Raw genomic sequence first — 15,889 nt, 5'->3', positions numbered from 1 at the left:
CAGTCCTACAATAAAGGTTTTGTAATATGCATTCATGATAGAAATGACAACAGATTCTTAACTACTGTTTGGTGCTACAACAGGTGAAAAGGTTTCTTTTCACAATTAAAATAAAATTCTACATGTGTCTAAAAATTAAGTAAGGCCCCAATTCAACAAAGCATTTACATGAATACTTTACTTTAAATACATGCTTAAATGCTTTACTGAACTGGAGCCTAAATCAGTAACAGCTTCAGTATATGAACAACAGTGCCTTGTCTGCCTGCTTACTGTGATCTTTTCCTTGTCCTGCTGCAGTGCACACGCTAGCTTGAGGAGTGACTGGCATCAAAGCCTGACGGATGGCTTTCTCCCAGCTTTGAGCTACGTCAAGTCCAACTCCAGTGGCAGCAAGAACAGGATTGTGATGGCTGTTGCCATTATTTTCGCCAACAAAGTATACCATGGTGTCAGTGATGATCTCAAAACAGTGTGGGTTGCTGCCCTGCACCATGTTTGAGAAATCTCGAGGCTGATTCACCTGGAGAATTTCTGAAAGTGGGATCTCCTGAAGAAAAATATGAAGCATTAAAAAAATTGAAAACGTACATGTAGCTATAACATATTGGAACTTCTTTCTTGAAGTTAAGAGTCATTACAGTTACTGAACGGGATGTTCTGGTAATGTCAAACTTCATATTGCTACAAACGCCACAATTTTTCCAAACTGCTATATACAAGCCCAGAGAGATTTCCAACATTGTTGTTTATCTCCATACATATTTAGGGCCCAATCCAGTACTCAAGCCAAACAGAAACATCATTAACTTAAATGGGAGCACAGCTTAAGTAAACATCATGGGATCAGGCTCTTAGTAATAGGACTGTTTTATTTTTTTAAATAGCGGTATTATTTGTATTTGGGCTAGGACTTCATTGCATTAGGTCCCGAATATACACACACAATCCTTTTTATGAAGAGTTTACAGCTCAGAGAAGATACAACAAGTGAGCGTGACCAAAACAAGAAGGAATAGGAGACAAAGGACAAGGGCAACAGTGCTAAGAATATGTGGTTACCTAAGCAAGTTACATGCACTATTACAAAAAACTAAAGAATTCCCTTCTATATAAATATTAGACAATCCCACTGGCATTCTACCTTGCCATTATCAGCTGGCAAATTACCATAGTACCATGGCAGAAGTGAGACTTGGAGAGAGATTTGAAGAAAGAGAGTTGTAAGTTTATGGACCAGTTAGGGGACAGCATTCCATGCATGTGGGAAAGCGTGTGTAAAGACATTTGTAAAAAACTGGACAAGCAGGTGAACTAGGCTGGCATTGTAGTGAGAGGAGAGGGTCACTCAATAAGAGGCAAGAGCGGATAAGTAGGAAGGACAAATTGTGAAGAGTTTTAAAGGTGAGGACAAAAAGCCTTCAAATAGTAGAAAAGTAAGAGTTAGTGGAGGGTTTTAAAGAGGTAGTAACATAATGTGAGCAACGAGTGAAGAAAATGTTAACAGTTGTGTTTTGAATGGACTGGAATGGGGCAATTTGAGCATCAGGGAGGTCTCAGAGGAGAAGATTGCATTGTTCCAGATAGGAAGGAGGAGGACCTGGACAAGAATTTTAGCTGAATGCACAGAGAAGAAGCTGGATCTTAGAGATGTTATGGAGGAAGAAACTGCAAGATTTGGACACAGCCTGAATGTGCTCAGCAAGAGGGGAAAAATCTCTGCTTAAATTATCAACACATTCTGAGCATTTCGCTACAAAATGTATTACTATATTAATAACCTGCTAGAATTATTGGCAAGCCTTGACTATTTACTGATTGGGCTGCACAGCAAGATGAGAATAAAGAAATGCATTTAACTAATCTTGGTTAATTACTCCTCAGAGAACAATTTCAGTTTTATCTTAGGAACTTAAAAGTAAATACAGGAGCCCATGTGAACATTTACAGTCAACATGTATAGTAAGAGAAGACCCCAGCTTTTAACAAAGCCATCTGTCAGAAGTGATTGAGCTGGCAAGTTACAGAAATGAGAGCAGATGACTGAAGTAATATGGAGTGAAAAATCCCTTAATAAAGTTGAGCATCATCCACGTTAAACTCTTTGTCAAGGCCCTGAGACTTTCATAGTTATTTATTTACCAATACCTTTTACAAAAGAAAAATTATTTTCCAATGCATTCTCTTTCTAAAATCTGACATGTCATATCAGCTTAATCTGCAGCCTGGGAGGTTTAGGTTATATATTAGGAAGAACTTTTTAACTGTAAAGATAGTTAAGCACCGGAATAATCTTCCCAGGGAGGTTGTGGAATGTCTGGAGCTTTTTAAGAACAGGTTACACCAACACCTGTCAGGGATAGTCTAGGTATATTTGATCTTGCCTCAACACAGGGACCTGGACTAGATGACCTCTCAAGGTCCCTTACAGCCCTACACTGCTGTGATTCTAAGCTACAGCCCCAACTGTACAACACACAATCTACATCTACAATGGGGTATCACCAGTTAGCCAAACTATCCAATAACTGCTAAGAAACTTCATATACTAAGCTAACACGCCTTTAAATAACCGTTTAAATATTTTTTTTAAAGTGAGAGACATTTAGTCCAGGTGATTAAGCAGAGGAATGGGAAGCATGAGCTCCTAAGGTTCTAGTCCTAGCTCTTCCTATCTGGTGCCTTTGGCAAATCACAACCTTTCTGCCTCAGCTTTGATCTATAAAACAGGGATAATATTTATCATTCTACCTCAAAGGTTTGTTGAGAATAAACTGGATGTTTGTAAAGTAACAAGTAAAGTGCTATACAACTGCTGAGTATTATTACTTACCTTGTAATATTTTGTTCCAGATTCATTTTGAAATAGCGTAAGACATTTACTATCCAGTCTCCAGTAATGTCTCTTTCTCTACAAGACATACCACAGAGGATCATCAGACACAAACAAAACAAAACTGCTAAAACTTCAGTTTCCAGAAATTTAATGTAGAGTGGTTTTATGGTACACATGATATACTGCACACATCAGGCTACCGCTGCTAGAGTTTTCAGTTTACACTGGATGCATGAAGCAGTATGTACTTTGGGATACATACGCCAATTTTTAAAACTCAAGAACAGACGCATTCCACAAACTGGAAAGAATGGTTACTTACCCTATGGTAACTGTGGTTCTTTCCAAAGTGTTGTCCACATGGATTCCACTCATGGTGCATGTGCTCCATGCAGGCAAGATCAGATTCTTTTGGCTAGCAGTGTCTGTGGGGGCCACACCTGCATCCTAAGTGTTCTTACACAGCTCCCACACACGGGTATTAAGGGCTGAGAAAGCCCAACCATCCCTCAGTTCCTTTGCCGATACAGAATCCGAGAGGAGGATACTGCAGTAGTGGGGAAGGAGGATGGTTCATTGAATCCATGTGGACGACACATCTTGAAGAACCACAGTTAGTGTATGGTGAGTAACTGTTTTCTCTGAAAAAAGGAGTAATTGTGGCACCTTAGAGACTAACAAATTTATTTGAGCATAAGCTTTCATGAGCTACAGCTCACTTCATTGGATGCATTCAGTGGAAAATACAGTGGGGAGATTTATATACACAGAGAACATGAAACAATGGGGGTTACTATACACAGTGTAAGGAGAGTGATCACTTAAGATGAGCTAATACCAGCAGGAGAGTGGTTAATTATATCCAGTTTGCAAATTAACTCCAATTCAGCAGTCACTCATTGGAGTCTGTTTTTGAAGTTTTTTTTGTTAAAGAATTGTCACTTTTTAGATTAGGTCTCTAATCGAGTGACCAGAGAGATTGAAGTGTTCTCCGACTGCTTTTTGAATGTTATCATTCTTGAAGTCTGATTTGTGTCCTTTATTCTTTTACGTAGAAACTGTCCAGTCTGACCAATGTACATGGCAGAGGGGCATTGCTGGCACATGATGGCGTACATCACATTGGTAGCTGTGCAGGTGAATGAGCCTCTGATAGTGTGGCTGATGTGATTAAGCCCTATGATGGTGTCCCCTGAATAGATATGTGGACACAGTTGGCAATGGGCTTTGTTGCAAGGATAGGTTCCTGGTTAGTGGTTTTGTTGCGTGGTTGCTGGTGAGTATTTCCTTAAGGTTGGGGGGCTGTCTGTAAGCGAGGACTGGCCTGTCTCCCAAGATCTGTGAGAGTGATGGGTCGTCCTTCAGGATAGGTTGTAGATCCTTGATGATACGTTGGAGAGGTTTTAGTTGGGGGCTGAAGGTGATGGCTAGTGGCGTTCTTTTATTTTCTTTGTTGGGCCTGTCCTGTAGTAGATGACTTTTGGGTACTCTTCTGGCTCTGTCAATCTGTTTCTTCACTTCCGCAGGTGGGTATTGTAGTTGTAAGAATGCTTGATAGAGATCTTGTAGGTGTTTGTCTCTGTCTGAGGGGTTGGAGCAAATGCGGTTGTATCGTAGAGCTTGGCTGTAGACAACGGATCGTGTGCTGTGGTCTGGATGAAAGCTGGAGGCATGTAGGTGGGAATAGCGGTCAGTAGGTTTCCGGTATAGGGTGGTTTTATGTGACCATCGCTTATTAGCACTGTAGTGTCCCGGAAGTGGATCTCTTGTGTGGACAGTGTGTATGGTAACCCCCATTGTTTGATGTTCTCTGTGTATGTAAATCTCCCCACTGTATTTTCCACTGAATGCATCCGATGAAGTGAGCTGTAGCTCATGAAAGCTTACACTCAAATACATTTGTTAGTCTCTAAGGTGCCACAAGTACTCCTTTTCTTTTTGTGAATACAGACTAACGCGGCTGCTACTTTGAAACCTGTTCTCTCTGAGTGATTGTCCACCTGCATTCCATTCCTGGTGACTAACAAAAAGCTGTCTATTTGCTTGGAGGTGGGTACCAGGAGTCCTACTTAAAAAAATGATTGCAGGATAGCCAATCTGGAAGCCTCTGGCAAACAGTAGTGTCTTGCAAAGATGTGGATAGAGCTCCCTGTAGCTACCCTAAAATTTCAAGTACTAAGACATTCCCCAAACAGGCAGCAGAGGCTGTCTGGTCTTTAGTGGAATGAGTGCTAATGTGGAATCTAACTTGGCTAGCCCATAATTGTTTTTATAAAATTGAAGACCCACTTAGACACCCTTGGTGAGAATACAAGTCGTCCCCTAACTCTTATCAGCAAACACCATGGATAGTCCGGGTATGTTACTGAATGATTTTTTCTTGTTGATGTAAAAGTTTAGCATCTTTACTACAACACCTGAGTTAAGGTTAGCTTCCCCAAGAGTTGAGTGAGATTTGAGGGGGGAAAAAACTGGGAGGTGAATGGATTGGTTGGAACTCTGAGACAACCTTGTGGAAAACTTGGAGACTGACCCCCATCATCTTGAAACAAGGAGAACGTATCATGAGAGCCAGACTCTCCTCTACCCTTTGAACTGATGTAAGGACTACTACAAAAGCAAACTTCATCAACAGGTGGCACAGGGAACAGGTTGCTAAGGGCCCATCAACTCTGCTAACAGTCTACTGAGGTTCAAAAGGGGGAAACTGGGGAAAAAACATGAAGCCCTTAAGGAATCTTGCCACTGTAGGATGGGAAAATGCAATCTGGCCCCATATAAGAGAAAGATACATAGATGTTGCTACTAAATACATCCTTATGGAGTTGATAGAAAGCCTAGATAATTTCAGGGCTAGCAAACAGGGAATTGAGTCTTGCTAGATTTCCTTAGTCATATTGTTACTGCATACATCTAAATATATTCAAATTAAATTCTAAACAAGGACGTCAATACATTATTAAACCAGTTTTTTAAAACAAAAGGGAAATTAATTTATTGATTTAAACAAGTAACCCTTAAAATAAAATAGATATATGAAGAAACTTAAAGTTACTAACCAGGTTGTCTCTGCTGGTATAGTGAACCATCCATCCTTCCTTCACCATTGTACTGCTCTTCCTCTTTGTGTGCTTGATTGACTGTACAACCCTCATTAGTGGAATATTATTACTTGTTGATGGACTAAATTTTAAAAAAGGTTATAATTTAATCAGAAACCATTAAAATTTGACGACAATTATACCAGTACTATACTGTGTGTTTTCAGGAACAGACATCTTTTCTTACCTATAAATGCTATTTCTTTGATTGACAAGGTCACCTTCTAAATAAGTTGAATGTCACTAGCATAATGATCATCCAGTTGAATAGCAGGATTTTTCAGCTGCAACACGTTGTCACAAGGCTGCTACTAGCTTCCTCAGTACAAATGCCAAAGCATTTACAACAGAGTGATATGTTTACAAAATTGAAGATAAGGTATGCCTGGTTGGAATTAGAATGACTAGAGAAATAATGCCATCTCACTAAAGATTAACTGAAGCGGTCATTTTTTTTCTCCAACAACCAGAAAATAGTATCACTAATGCCTATGTACTGTTATTCTGTTCCACTTATTACACTATTCCATAATACTGCTATTCCACTGGTCATCTGTGTCTGTACACATGTGACATAAGCTGTCCACCTGGCCAGAAATGGACTTTCTTCATTTGAGCCATGCCTGCACTAAACAATTTTACCAAAAAAATAATCATCCCACTAGTGTTAGCTCAAGTGCAGACAAGGCTCTGGCTGCTTCTAACATTTTTATAAATGAATTAACTAAATCTGCAGGTTTATGCAGTAAAAACCACCAATGTCCTGTCCAGAAAGTGGTGGTAGCACTGGTGGGAATAGTTTGCAAACAAGGCTTGAGAGAATCCAGCTGACACTTTTCAAAGTAATAAAGAAATTTTAAAAAATTACATAATAAAATAAAGTAAACAAACCCAAACTGGATAATGATTGCCCTATTCAAGACCAAGAAGATATTTAATTTCAATCAAATCAGATACCAAATTCTTCCTCTCAAACCGTCAATACCCCCCACTTTATGTAAGTAAAGACAATTGGTATACAAGCTGTACACAGAGAAATCAACACTCACATCAAAATCTAAACTACAAAAACTAAAATATCATCTCCTTTAGTCCAGCTCACAAGGAATTAAAACACAAGGGCTAAAGCCATTTAGATCTATTTACAGTAGGAATGAATTTGGTCCAAGGTCAGTAGCATAAAATAGGCATGAAGATCTTGGTCAGCAAGGCATTTTCCATTGATGAATCCAGGGGTCTCAAACTCAAAAGACCATGAGGGCCAAATGAGGACTAGTGCATTGGCCTGAAGGCCACATCACTGACACCCCCCCTGCCCAGCTGCCCCGACTCCACCCCTTCCATGAGGCCCCACCCCTGCCCCGCCTCTTCCCACCCCTTCCCCGCCCCCATTCCAACCCCTTCCCCAAAGTCCCCACCACAACTCCGCCCCCTCCCAGACCCCAGGGGGTGCAGGGTGCTCAGGGCAGGGGGTTGGGGTGCAGGAGGGGTACACAGTGCGGGCTCCGGCCCGGCACCGCTTACCTAGAGCGACTCCAGGGTTGCAGCAGCGCGCACCGGGGCCAGGGAAGGCTCCCTGCCTGCCTGTCCAGGCCCCAGCCCTGCGCCGCTCTGCTCCGGGAAGTGGCCGGAACCACGTCCCTGCTGCCCCTGGGGGAGGAGGGACACAGGGCTCCGTGCACTGCTTTTGCCACTCCTCCAGGTACCTCCCCTGAAGCTCCCATTGGCTGCAGTTCCCCATTCTCAGCCAATGGGAACTGCAGGGGGCAGTGCCTGGGAGCAACACACAGAGCTCTCTGTGCACCCCCACCCCCACCCCGGTGGTGCCGGGAGCAGGGATGTGGTGCCAGGAGCAGCGCAGGGCTCGCAGCACCAGGGGACGCAATCTCAACTGCAGCCTGTAGTTTGCCCACCCCTGGCCCAGAGGTAGGCGAGGTGGGGGGAGCTTGGTGGGCTGTGTGTTTGAGACCCCTGGACTAATCTGTAGTTCTAGACATTTTTCAATAAGCTGATTTATTTCCAGGTTCACAGTCACAGTTCAGCAGCTTTTGCAAGAAAAAAAAATCCCACCATATATCTAGGCTTTTAATTTACTTGGTTTTCAGCTTTATTTGGGACTGAATGTTCTGTAAAACTGTGCAAATGAAGACCTGACCAGCAACAACAAATTTGGAACTCTGCAAAAAAACTGTGTTTTAGTATACAGTATTGGGGAATGGAATGTCTGTAGCACAACAATCTTTGTTGCTGCTTACCTGATAGTTTTGACAGCTTCTTCATCTTTGTCCACATCAAGATCAGAAGGGTCCATAAAGAACATTTTGTCCTCTGGAGGAGAAGGTTCTTCTGCATCATCCAAACCCCGACTACCGTCACTGTTTATTTCATTGCTGTCAACTTCCATTGGCATGTCCAAATCTTGGCCTGGACTAGAAGGTTCTAACAACAGATAGAATTATCTTAAGTTAATGACAAGTCATAGAACTCTCCCCTCTGATCTAGTCTTACACACACACAAAAATCAAGTCACAGACAAACAAAAAGACTGTCGATCACACCTGCGAAACCATTCAAGAGCCCTATATTTTTTCAGTATTGATGCAGAAGAGTATAAAGAACATACATATTGCAGGCCTCATTTCACATCATGCCAGGTTAGGGAGGTCAGGCCAAAACAGTCCTCATAAGAAAATTACAGGCAAAATTCTATGGTCTGGATTCACGGGTATTGCTAAAGTTATTTTGTACCACATATGCTGTGAGTAATGAAAATGGCCTTCAAGTGGCTAGAGATGGTCAATTCCTTGTTCAAGGGAATTCTCCACTAATGGAAAGTTTCCCCCTGTGCCAGCTGACCTTCCAACCCCAGCATACAGAGGAGGGGGGTGTTGGGGACAATCCAAAGGCAGATGTTACAGAACGGAGTTTGTACACACTCAGTTCTTCACTGGCATAAATTAAAACTGCTCCCCTGAAGCTTTCACTTATGTTGCCAGGTGGCCCAGAACCAGGGAGATACAATCACTCATCTATGACTCTCCCTCTCCATCTTATCTTCACAAAGCTCAGACAGAATGGAGAATCAAGCCTATGTCCTCCCTTTTGAATGGGTCAGAACAGCCAAGGGAAAAATGGTATCGGAAAGGGCAAAACCTCAAGAATTTAGGAAGAGATGACACTTCCCCCCAAGCCCTTTGGGAATAGAGTCCCATTAAACAAACCAAAGCTCCAACAAGTTAAAAAGTTAATGGAAATTCTTTCTCCAGATACGTACAGAAATGTTACTAGCACATTACAAAGTATTGTTTGGCTGACTGGCCATTAAAATGTGTTATTAAGAGAGAATGTTTCCCTATGCAATTTTCCATTTTACCCCATTAAAAATGGTCCTTTTTTCTGCAAAGAAAGTTGTTCTTCATGAAAAACATTGAGTAGACTGATCACAATTTAAATTCATTTTTGGACATGAAAAAATGTTCCTAATTCTTAACTTCAAGAGAAATATCAAATGAAGTATACTGAGTTTGCCAAGATTTTTTAAGTAAGTTTTAAACTACCAGAAAGACACGTCTTAAAACCAAACCTTTAATTCTCAATTACCTCATAGGGACTAATTCTTCTTCAGGAAGAAAAAAGGAGGAGTGGAAAAGGGCATTTAACACACTTTAGCCTTAAAATACTCAGAGTTGACAGGATCAGAAAGTAATAAAAATAAGGTTTGTGTATTTTGTTATGTCTCCAGAGATATTTCACTATTTGAAAACATGTTTTTCCTACCTCCATTGAACACCACCTCTCCAAGACAGTCTCTAGGTACTTTAGATGCACAACGTTTGTGACAGTTAAATCTGCAATCTAAAAAAAACCCACGTCATTACATATAGTTTAGTTTTACTCATACCAGAAAGAGCCTCTGAAATAACTATCACATTATTTTCAACAAGATAGTCAACCAACTTCAAGCCAGAAAACATGTCAACAATCTTGTCACGAAGTCACTTGCTGATATGGCTCCACTGCAATTCATTAAATCATACTGGCATCTATGACTATCCTTTCATCTCTTCTCTCTCCAAGAAATATACTATTCTTTTCTGTGTGTGTGTGTCTGTCTCTCTCTCATTTGTTTTGTTTTTTTAATCCTGATTTTACTACTCTGCTCTGGTTCTCTTCTTTCATACTCTCCCTTCTCCATCCCCAGTTCCCTTTTCTCCATTGTTTTTGGGATCAAAGATTGTCTCCTCCCTACCCTTTGTTCTGCCTGCTGTTATGGGACTAAAGTTTTGTTCCAACCACCATGGCCACTATGACACCAAGTCTTTCACCACCCATCAAAGTTATAAGACTTCCCCCTGCTACCAGGCCATGATATCTCTCCCTTCAATACAGTCACCACAGCTTAAAGATTTCCTTCGTCTCCAGGACTGGTTTTGAACCAACAATCTGGCCCTCCCTGCTGCTGCCCACATGAAGCAGGAATCACCAGGGGTTTCTCACTTCCTCAGGATTAAACAGAAACAGCTCAGTCTCCTACCTTTTAAACTAAGTAGCTAAATGCTGGATCCAACTACTTCCTTATTTAGTCTTCTGAGCACCTAGAGTGACCAAATGTCAACAAAGTAATTGTCCCTTTTCTCCAGGACTGTTTCTAGTAAGATTTACAGAACAAGGTCAGTTTCTTCGTTTACTTTCAAGGAGCTGGAAAGATAAAGGTGCTCGGAATCCCAATAAGGAGCTGAGAAGAAAGGGTCATACTGCATGAAATGCTAGTCATCTTATTTTTCATCTCTCTTCTTTCATGCTCATTTCTCACTTCTCTACGCTTTTTTGCTATCTGTATCTACTGAAATTTACTTCACTGAAACTGGGGATAGAGGAATTCCATGTGTCTGGATGGATTTAAGACCAGTTCTCTTTGAAGTGGCTGCTGTCAATCATTTCCACTCTCAAAAGGGTTAAAATAAAGTTTCAAGTGTCTTTTTAAGCTTTGTGCTCAATTACATATCAACAGTGCATATACAACAAGACAGAGATTCAAAATCCTAAATAATCCTGGATGCAGCCTAGAATTTCCACACTGCAATACCAGCAGAGATGAAAGATGTGAGGTTATAACTCTCCCCATTGCAAAGGAACCTACCGATGTCTGGTGTTCAATTTTACAGTTACTTTTACATAACAGACGGGAAAAAACAAAACCGAAAATTTTTTAAACAAAAGCTATTTAAACACAGGATTACTGAAGCTTTATTGAGCAACATGTCTCAAATATACTAAAACATGACCAAACAGTTTAGCCTCCAAATCTGACCTTCTGGTATACTCCAGGCAGAAATGTCCATCAGATTGTAAAATATTCTTTTTCTATGTTAATTTTTAAGATTCATCACTCTGCGTTTTTTAGCTTTCTCTGTGACAAACTGTGATGGTGTACCGCCCTCTGGAAGGCCCTGCAGTCCTACCACACCCTGCCCCAGAAAAAGGCAAGAGAGTGGGGTTTGGCCAAGTGGCCTAGAGAGGCTGCAGGGGAGGCAGCCAATCAGAGCCTAGAAGGCACATATAAAAGGAGTTGCAGGACCTAGACAGCTCAGTTGCTGGCTGGAGCTAGAGGAGGAAGAATGTTGTTCCTGGCTGGCTGAGAAGGCTGCAGCAACTGGACAGAGCAGTCGCAGGCTGGGAAATTCCACAGGTCAGAGACTGGGGAGAAACCCTGCCCAGGAGCAGGACTGTGAAGCTCTCCAGGCACAGAGGCCTCAGAGAAAGAGCCCTGACAAGAAGGGCCAGAGACCTGTTAGAAGCGCACCAGGTGAATACACCTGAGAGAACAGGGCAGAGATTGTTATGGACTCTCTGGGCAAGGAGGCCTGGGAGAGACCCTGCTTAAACAGGGAACAGGCTGGGGACCCAACAAGCTGATAGGACATAGTGGAAAGCAGCCCAAGGAATGCTGCAATAGATAGTAGTGAAGGAAGCAGCAGGTGGCTGCTAGCCACAGGGTCCTTGGCTTAGGACCTGGAGTAGTGGGCGGGCCCAGGTCCCCGGCCCCACACTGGCCAAATGCAGAAGGGCTGAGGATGCACTCACAGTGAATGACAACCCCTTTATACAAACAAAGCAATGAAACACTGAGTAAGTAAAGTCTGTAGTGTTTTGGTATTTGGCTAATGCAGAGTCAATAGAGAAAGAATGTGATAATGTGCCATGTTCTGAGAGCTGTGGTGATATAATCAAAGATGTGAGAATACAAACAATGAGGTAGAGATATGTTAAGATGTTCTCCCTATAAACACAGGTGCACCTAATGGAAAGAAACTAAACTGGAACAGGAAAAATGTGATCTAGGTCTTTTTAAGTACTATACTTGACAGTGCCTCGAAGAGTTTTTGTATTTGTTTTTTAAAAGCTTCTAGTTGAAATGCAAGCGATTTTTAAAGGAGGGAATGTCCTCCACAATATTTTTGAGCTACTCAGAATGATCCTTGGAGGATTACCTTCTTTGCTGAACTACATTTGAACTAACTTATTATTCAAGTACATTATTCACAAATTATACAAACAATTAATACACCTTTTTGAATGGAGCAAAGCATGAAAACTGCAATTATCTTAAATATATAATTCTGTTTTAAATAAAGCTGCTGTTTTAAATAATGAGATTCATTTTTAAAATGTTTAAATATTGTAACATTCACTGAAATGAATCTTACTCCTGTAGAGCACTGAACTCCTACCTTTACATTGCATTCCTTGGCGAAAAAGGCCCTTGAGCAAACGTTTGCAGTACTGGCATATGGTGGGACGAGTATAGGAATGGACAGCAAAGGTGTGAGGAACCTTCACCCTGCAAAGCACCATCTTTTCCATCCAGATTGGACGCCCACTCCAGGAGGGAATTCTCTTACTGGGCTCTGGGTGGCAGCGCTGGAATAAAAGATGCACATGAGATTTTAATAAAACCATGTCAGGCTTAGAAACAATTTATTTCAAGGGGCGCTTGGCCCAGACACTGAGCAAACATCTTTTTTGCAGAGCATCTTGGCCAGGCAGTTTCAAGATGTAATTTTGGAAGACTGAAAAAAGCACCATACTGTAAGGCAGAGAGCAGGAAAAAGTCTATGAATCTGTATTTCCACGAGGACTAAAATTATGATAAACTACACCAAAAATACCCACTTTTGATTTCTTCAGGTAGTATGGTAAAGGCTCAGAAACAGCACAGACCTATGATAAACATCAGTCTCACATGCAGACTCCTCCAAAAGGGGAGGCATTACAGGCAATCAACCCCAAAACAGACACCTGCCACATCACACTATCTATTTCAGAAAGCCTTGCATGCCAGGACAATTTACTAAATTAGGTAAAAATTCAAAATCCAAAATAATGTGTAATTTAAAAATTAAAATGAAATATTCAAAGCCTTACTGCTGATCTAGGTGTATTGTTTATGGAAGTAAAATAATAGTAACTTAGTTTCAGGGACAACCATGTGGAAAACACTGAACATCAGAGAAGGTGGAGGAATGTGGCACTGCAAAACTCAAACTATAGTAACATAGGACCAACTGACAAGACTGCAAATCCAGTAATCTATATTGTCAATTTAATCCCCTTAACACTGAAAACAAAACCAAAGAGATGAAATCTAAGATGCACTGGGCAAATATGCAGAATCTGCATGAAAAAAAATTAGATATACCATATTAGGTGGAGAAATAGTGATTATTCTATCATCATTCAAATGAACTTCTGCAAAGATGGTCAGTGATACTTAGTTGCATATATCTTCAAGTGCTCTGAGACTGGACCCTCCAGGCTCTGGCCAAAAGGTGTATTGTGTTCCTGAATGGTACTGTCTGTAAAATTTATACTGTAAGGTCTCTGAAGTTAGGAAATGCATCTCCCTCCACGTACTGTACAGCACCAAACACACCAACGATACACAGTAAACGACAGAAATAGTGTCTAACATTAAGATACTCTCCTGGTCATTAAAGACCTTGGACTAGATCCTCAGCTGATACAAAGTGAAGTTGCTTCACTGCAGTCTGGTATTCCCTTCCCACAATGGCGTTCAGTCACTCAAGGAATAAACACAGTTTTACCAAACAGCTCTGAAAGGGGCAGATGGCTCGCTGTGTTCTCTAGCCAAATTTAAAATGGTTTACGATATCTTCTGGGATCACATTGTTGGGAGCAGAGACATATTTAGGCCTGGCAGAAGCCTGCTGTTCATTTTAAGAGTCTGTTTTGATAACATTTAACAGCATAAGCATATGTAGAAGTGTATATGTGTAAAAAACTGCAGAATAATCATGTTTAATGTTGCACATGTGTAAAACTACAGAGTAGTCATTTGTGAGAACAAGAAAAAATAAAAGTAACTACAAAGCTAGAAAAGCCCATTTGAACTAACACTAAACTTGTACTGACAAGGGAAGAGAGTTAATATAGAAATGAGAGACTAATATATATGTATATGAAAAGATAACAAAACGTTATAAATAAGTTTGTGTAACAAAGGGACATTGAAGCTGTATTGTCTGGTGCTGGAGGCAACTATGATAAGATTGTCTTAATGAGCTTCCCACTTGTAAGTAATTGATCACTACTAGCTGAGTGTTTTGCTATAATAAATATTTGTTAGACCCATCGAGTAAATGAACTTCAACCCAACACACATGACAGCAAAGAAACTTGACAAATTTAGGATGCAAAATCCTGGCCAAAGACAACAAAGCAGAAATTTTTTAACTGCAGCACATCACCTGCCATAACTCTGGCCACAGAAAGCTATTTCTATCAATTGCAACTAACTCTTAGATTTTATTTTTTAAACTGACAGTTAGAAGGTAAGAACAGGCTTAATATCAGTTATCTTACTCCCATCCACTGGTCACAGTTAGTAACAAATACAACTGATCTAATGATCCCACTGGCCCTTGGATGTTTTGTTGTCGTGTCTGGGATATAAGAGCTTGTGTTAATTTCTCATCCCTCTTAATTGTGGGGGGACTACTGTGGATAATATCTATGAGAAGTACACTTCCTGTAAGATCTTTACTCCCTACACAGATGTCTCTGTTGAATTCTGTGGAACACTCTCTCTTCTCACACTATAAATGTACAATTTATACTGTGTTTTACCCAATAAACTATTAAAGACTGATAAGTAATTGCACACTAAACCTATATTCCAAAAGAAAGCAATGTATTTTATCATCTCCTATCCCAAGATTTTTAAGGAATACACATTACTGTGAATGACACATTAATGGCAAAATGATACATAAAAAAGTTATAATCCACCTCAAATTTCACTTCTCACAATCCCTGTAATAAACACAGAATTATTATCAAATGTCATAGTGTAAAAGATTCACCAGCAATTTAAAAATAAACAAGCATGGTCTGAAATGGTTAATCTGAACTAGTTTTTACTCAATTTAAATCAGTTATGATATAAGGCTGGTTCTAGTTCCCAGAAACATGATGGATTTAACTCAGCATTATTATGTATAAAGTGTATTTTGTTTTTACATTTTTATTACATACCTCTTCAGTGGCAGTGGCTGTGTATTCAGTTTGCACTGGTCTAGGAACTGAAAGCCCAGCGCTTGGTAAAGACACATTAGACAAACGCCTCTTTCTCACTCCACTACAGTTATTTGGGATCTTGAAGGCACATCGCTTATGGTAGTTTAATCCACAGCCTAAAAATGTCAGTTTGAAAAAATTATGTAAAGAGAACTCCTCCAATAGCACAAATAATTAAAATATTTTAAAATGGAAAGTACAGTATTAATATTTGTATAAAGCAGAAGGGAAAAATATAAATCCAGAAACATAGTAGACAAATGTAGCAATTTGTTTAGATTCAGTTAATGTAATAGAATAGGGAACTCAGTATTTATTGTTAGTGTAATTTACAATAATGGCTTGTTTTGCACTA

At 40.4% G+C, this 15,889-nt stretch overlaps 1 protein-coding gene across 1 annotated transcript in view; it reads right to left on the bottom strand.

Annotated features, from left to right (window-relative positions):
- The window catches only part of PRKD3 (protein kinase D3), a 78,950-nt gene that overhangs the window by 21,369 nt on the left and 41,692 nt on the right, over nucleotides 1-15,889 (bottom strand). Inside the window, exons 5-11 of the mRNA XM_084622911.1 lie at nucleotides 15,493-15,650; nucleotides 12,669-12,858; nucleotides 9,715-9,792; nucleotides 8,193-8,376; nucleotides 5,896-6,019; nucleotides 2,834-2,911; nucleotides 274-550 (exon numbers count right to left, since the gene is read on the bottom strand). Of these exons, the coding sequence (XP_084479037.1) occupies nucleotides 274-550; nucleotides 2,834-2,911; nucleotides 5,896-6,019; nucleotides 8,193-8,376; nucleotides 9,715-9,792; nucleotides 12,669-12,858; nucleotides 15,493-15,650 (1,089 nt within the window). The remainder of the gene's footprint in view (nucleotides 1-273; nucleotides 551-2,833; nucleotides 2,912-5,895; nucleotides 6,020-8,192; nucleotides 8,377-9,714; nucleotides 9,793-12,668; nucleotides 12,859-15,492; nucleotides 15,651-15,889) is intronic.

Source organism: Lepidochelys olivacea (genome assembly GCF_965140295.1).
Source record: "Lepidochelys olivacea isolate rLepOli2 genome assembly, chromosome: 3".
NCBI classification, from domain to species: domain Eukaryota; kingdom Metazoa; phylum Chordata; order Testudines; family Cheloniidae; genus Lepidochelys; species Lepidochelys olivacea.
Note: the sequence above shows the minus strand (reverse complement) of the source record. Positions and strands in the feature narration are given on the sequence as shown.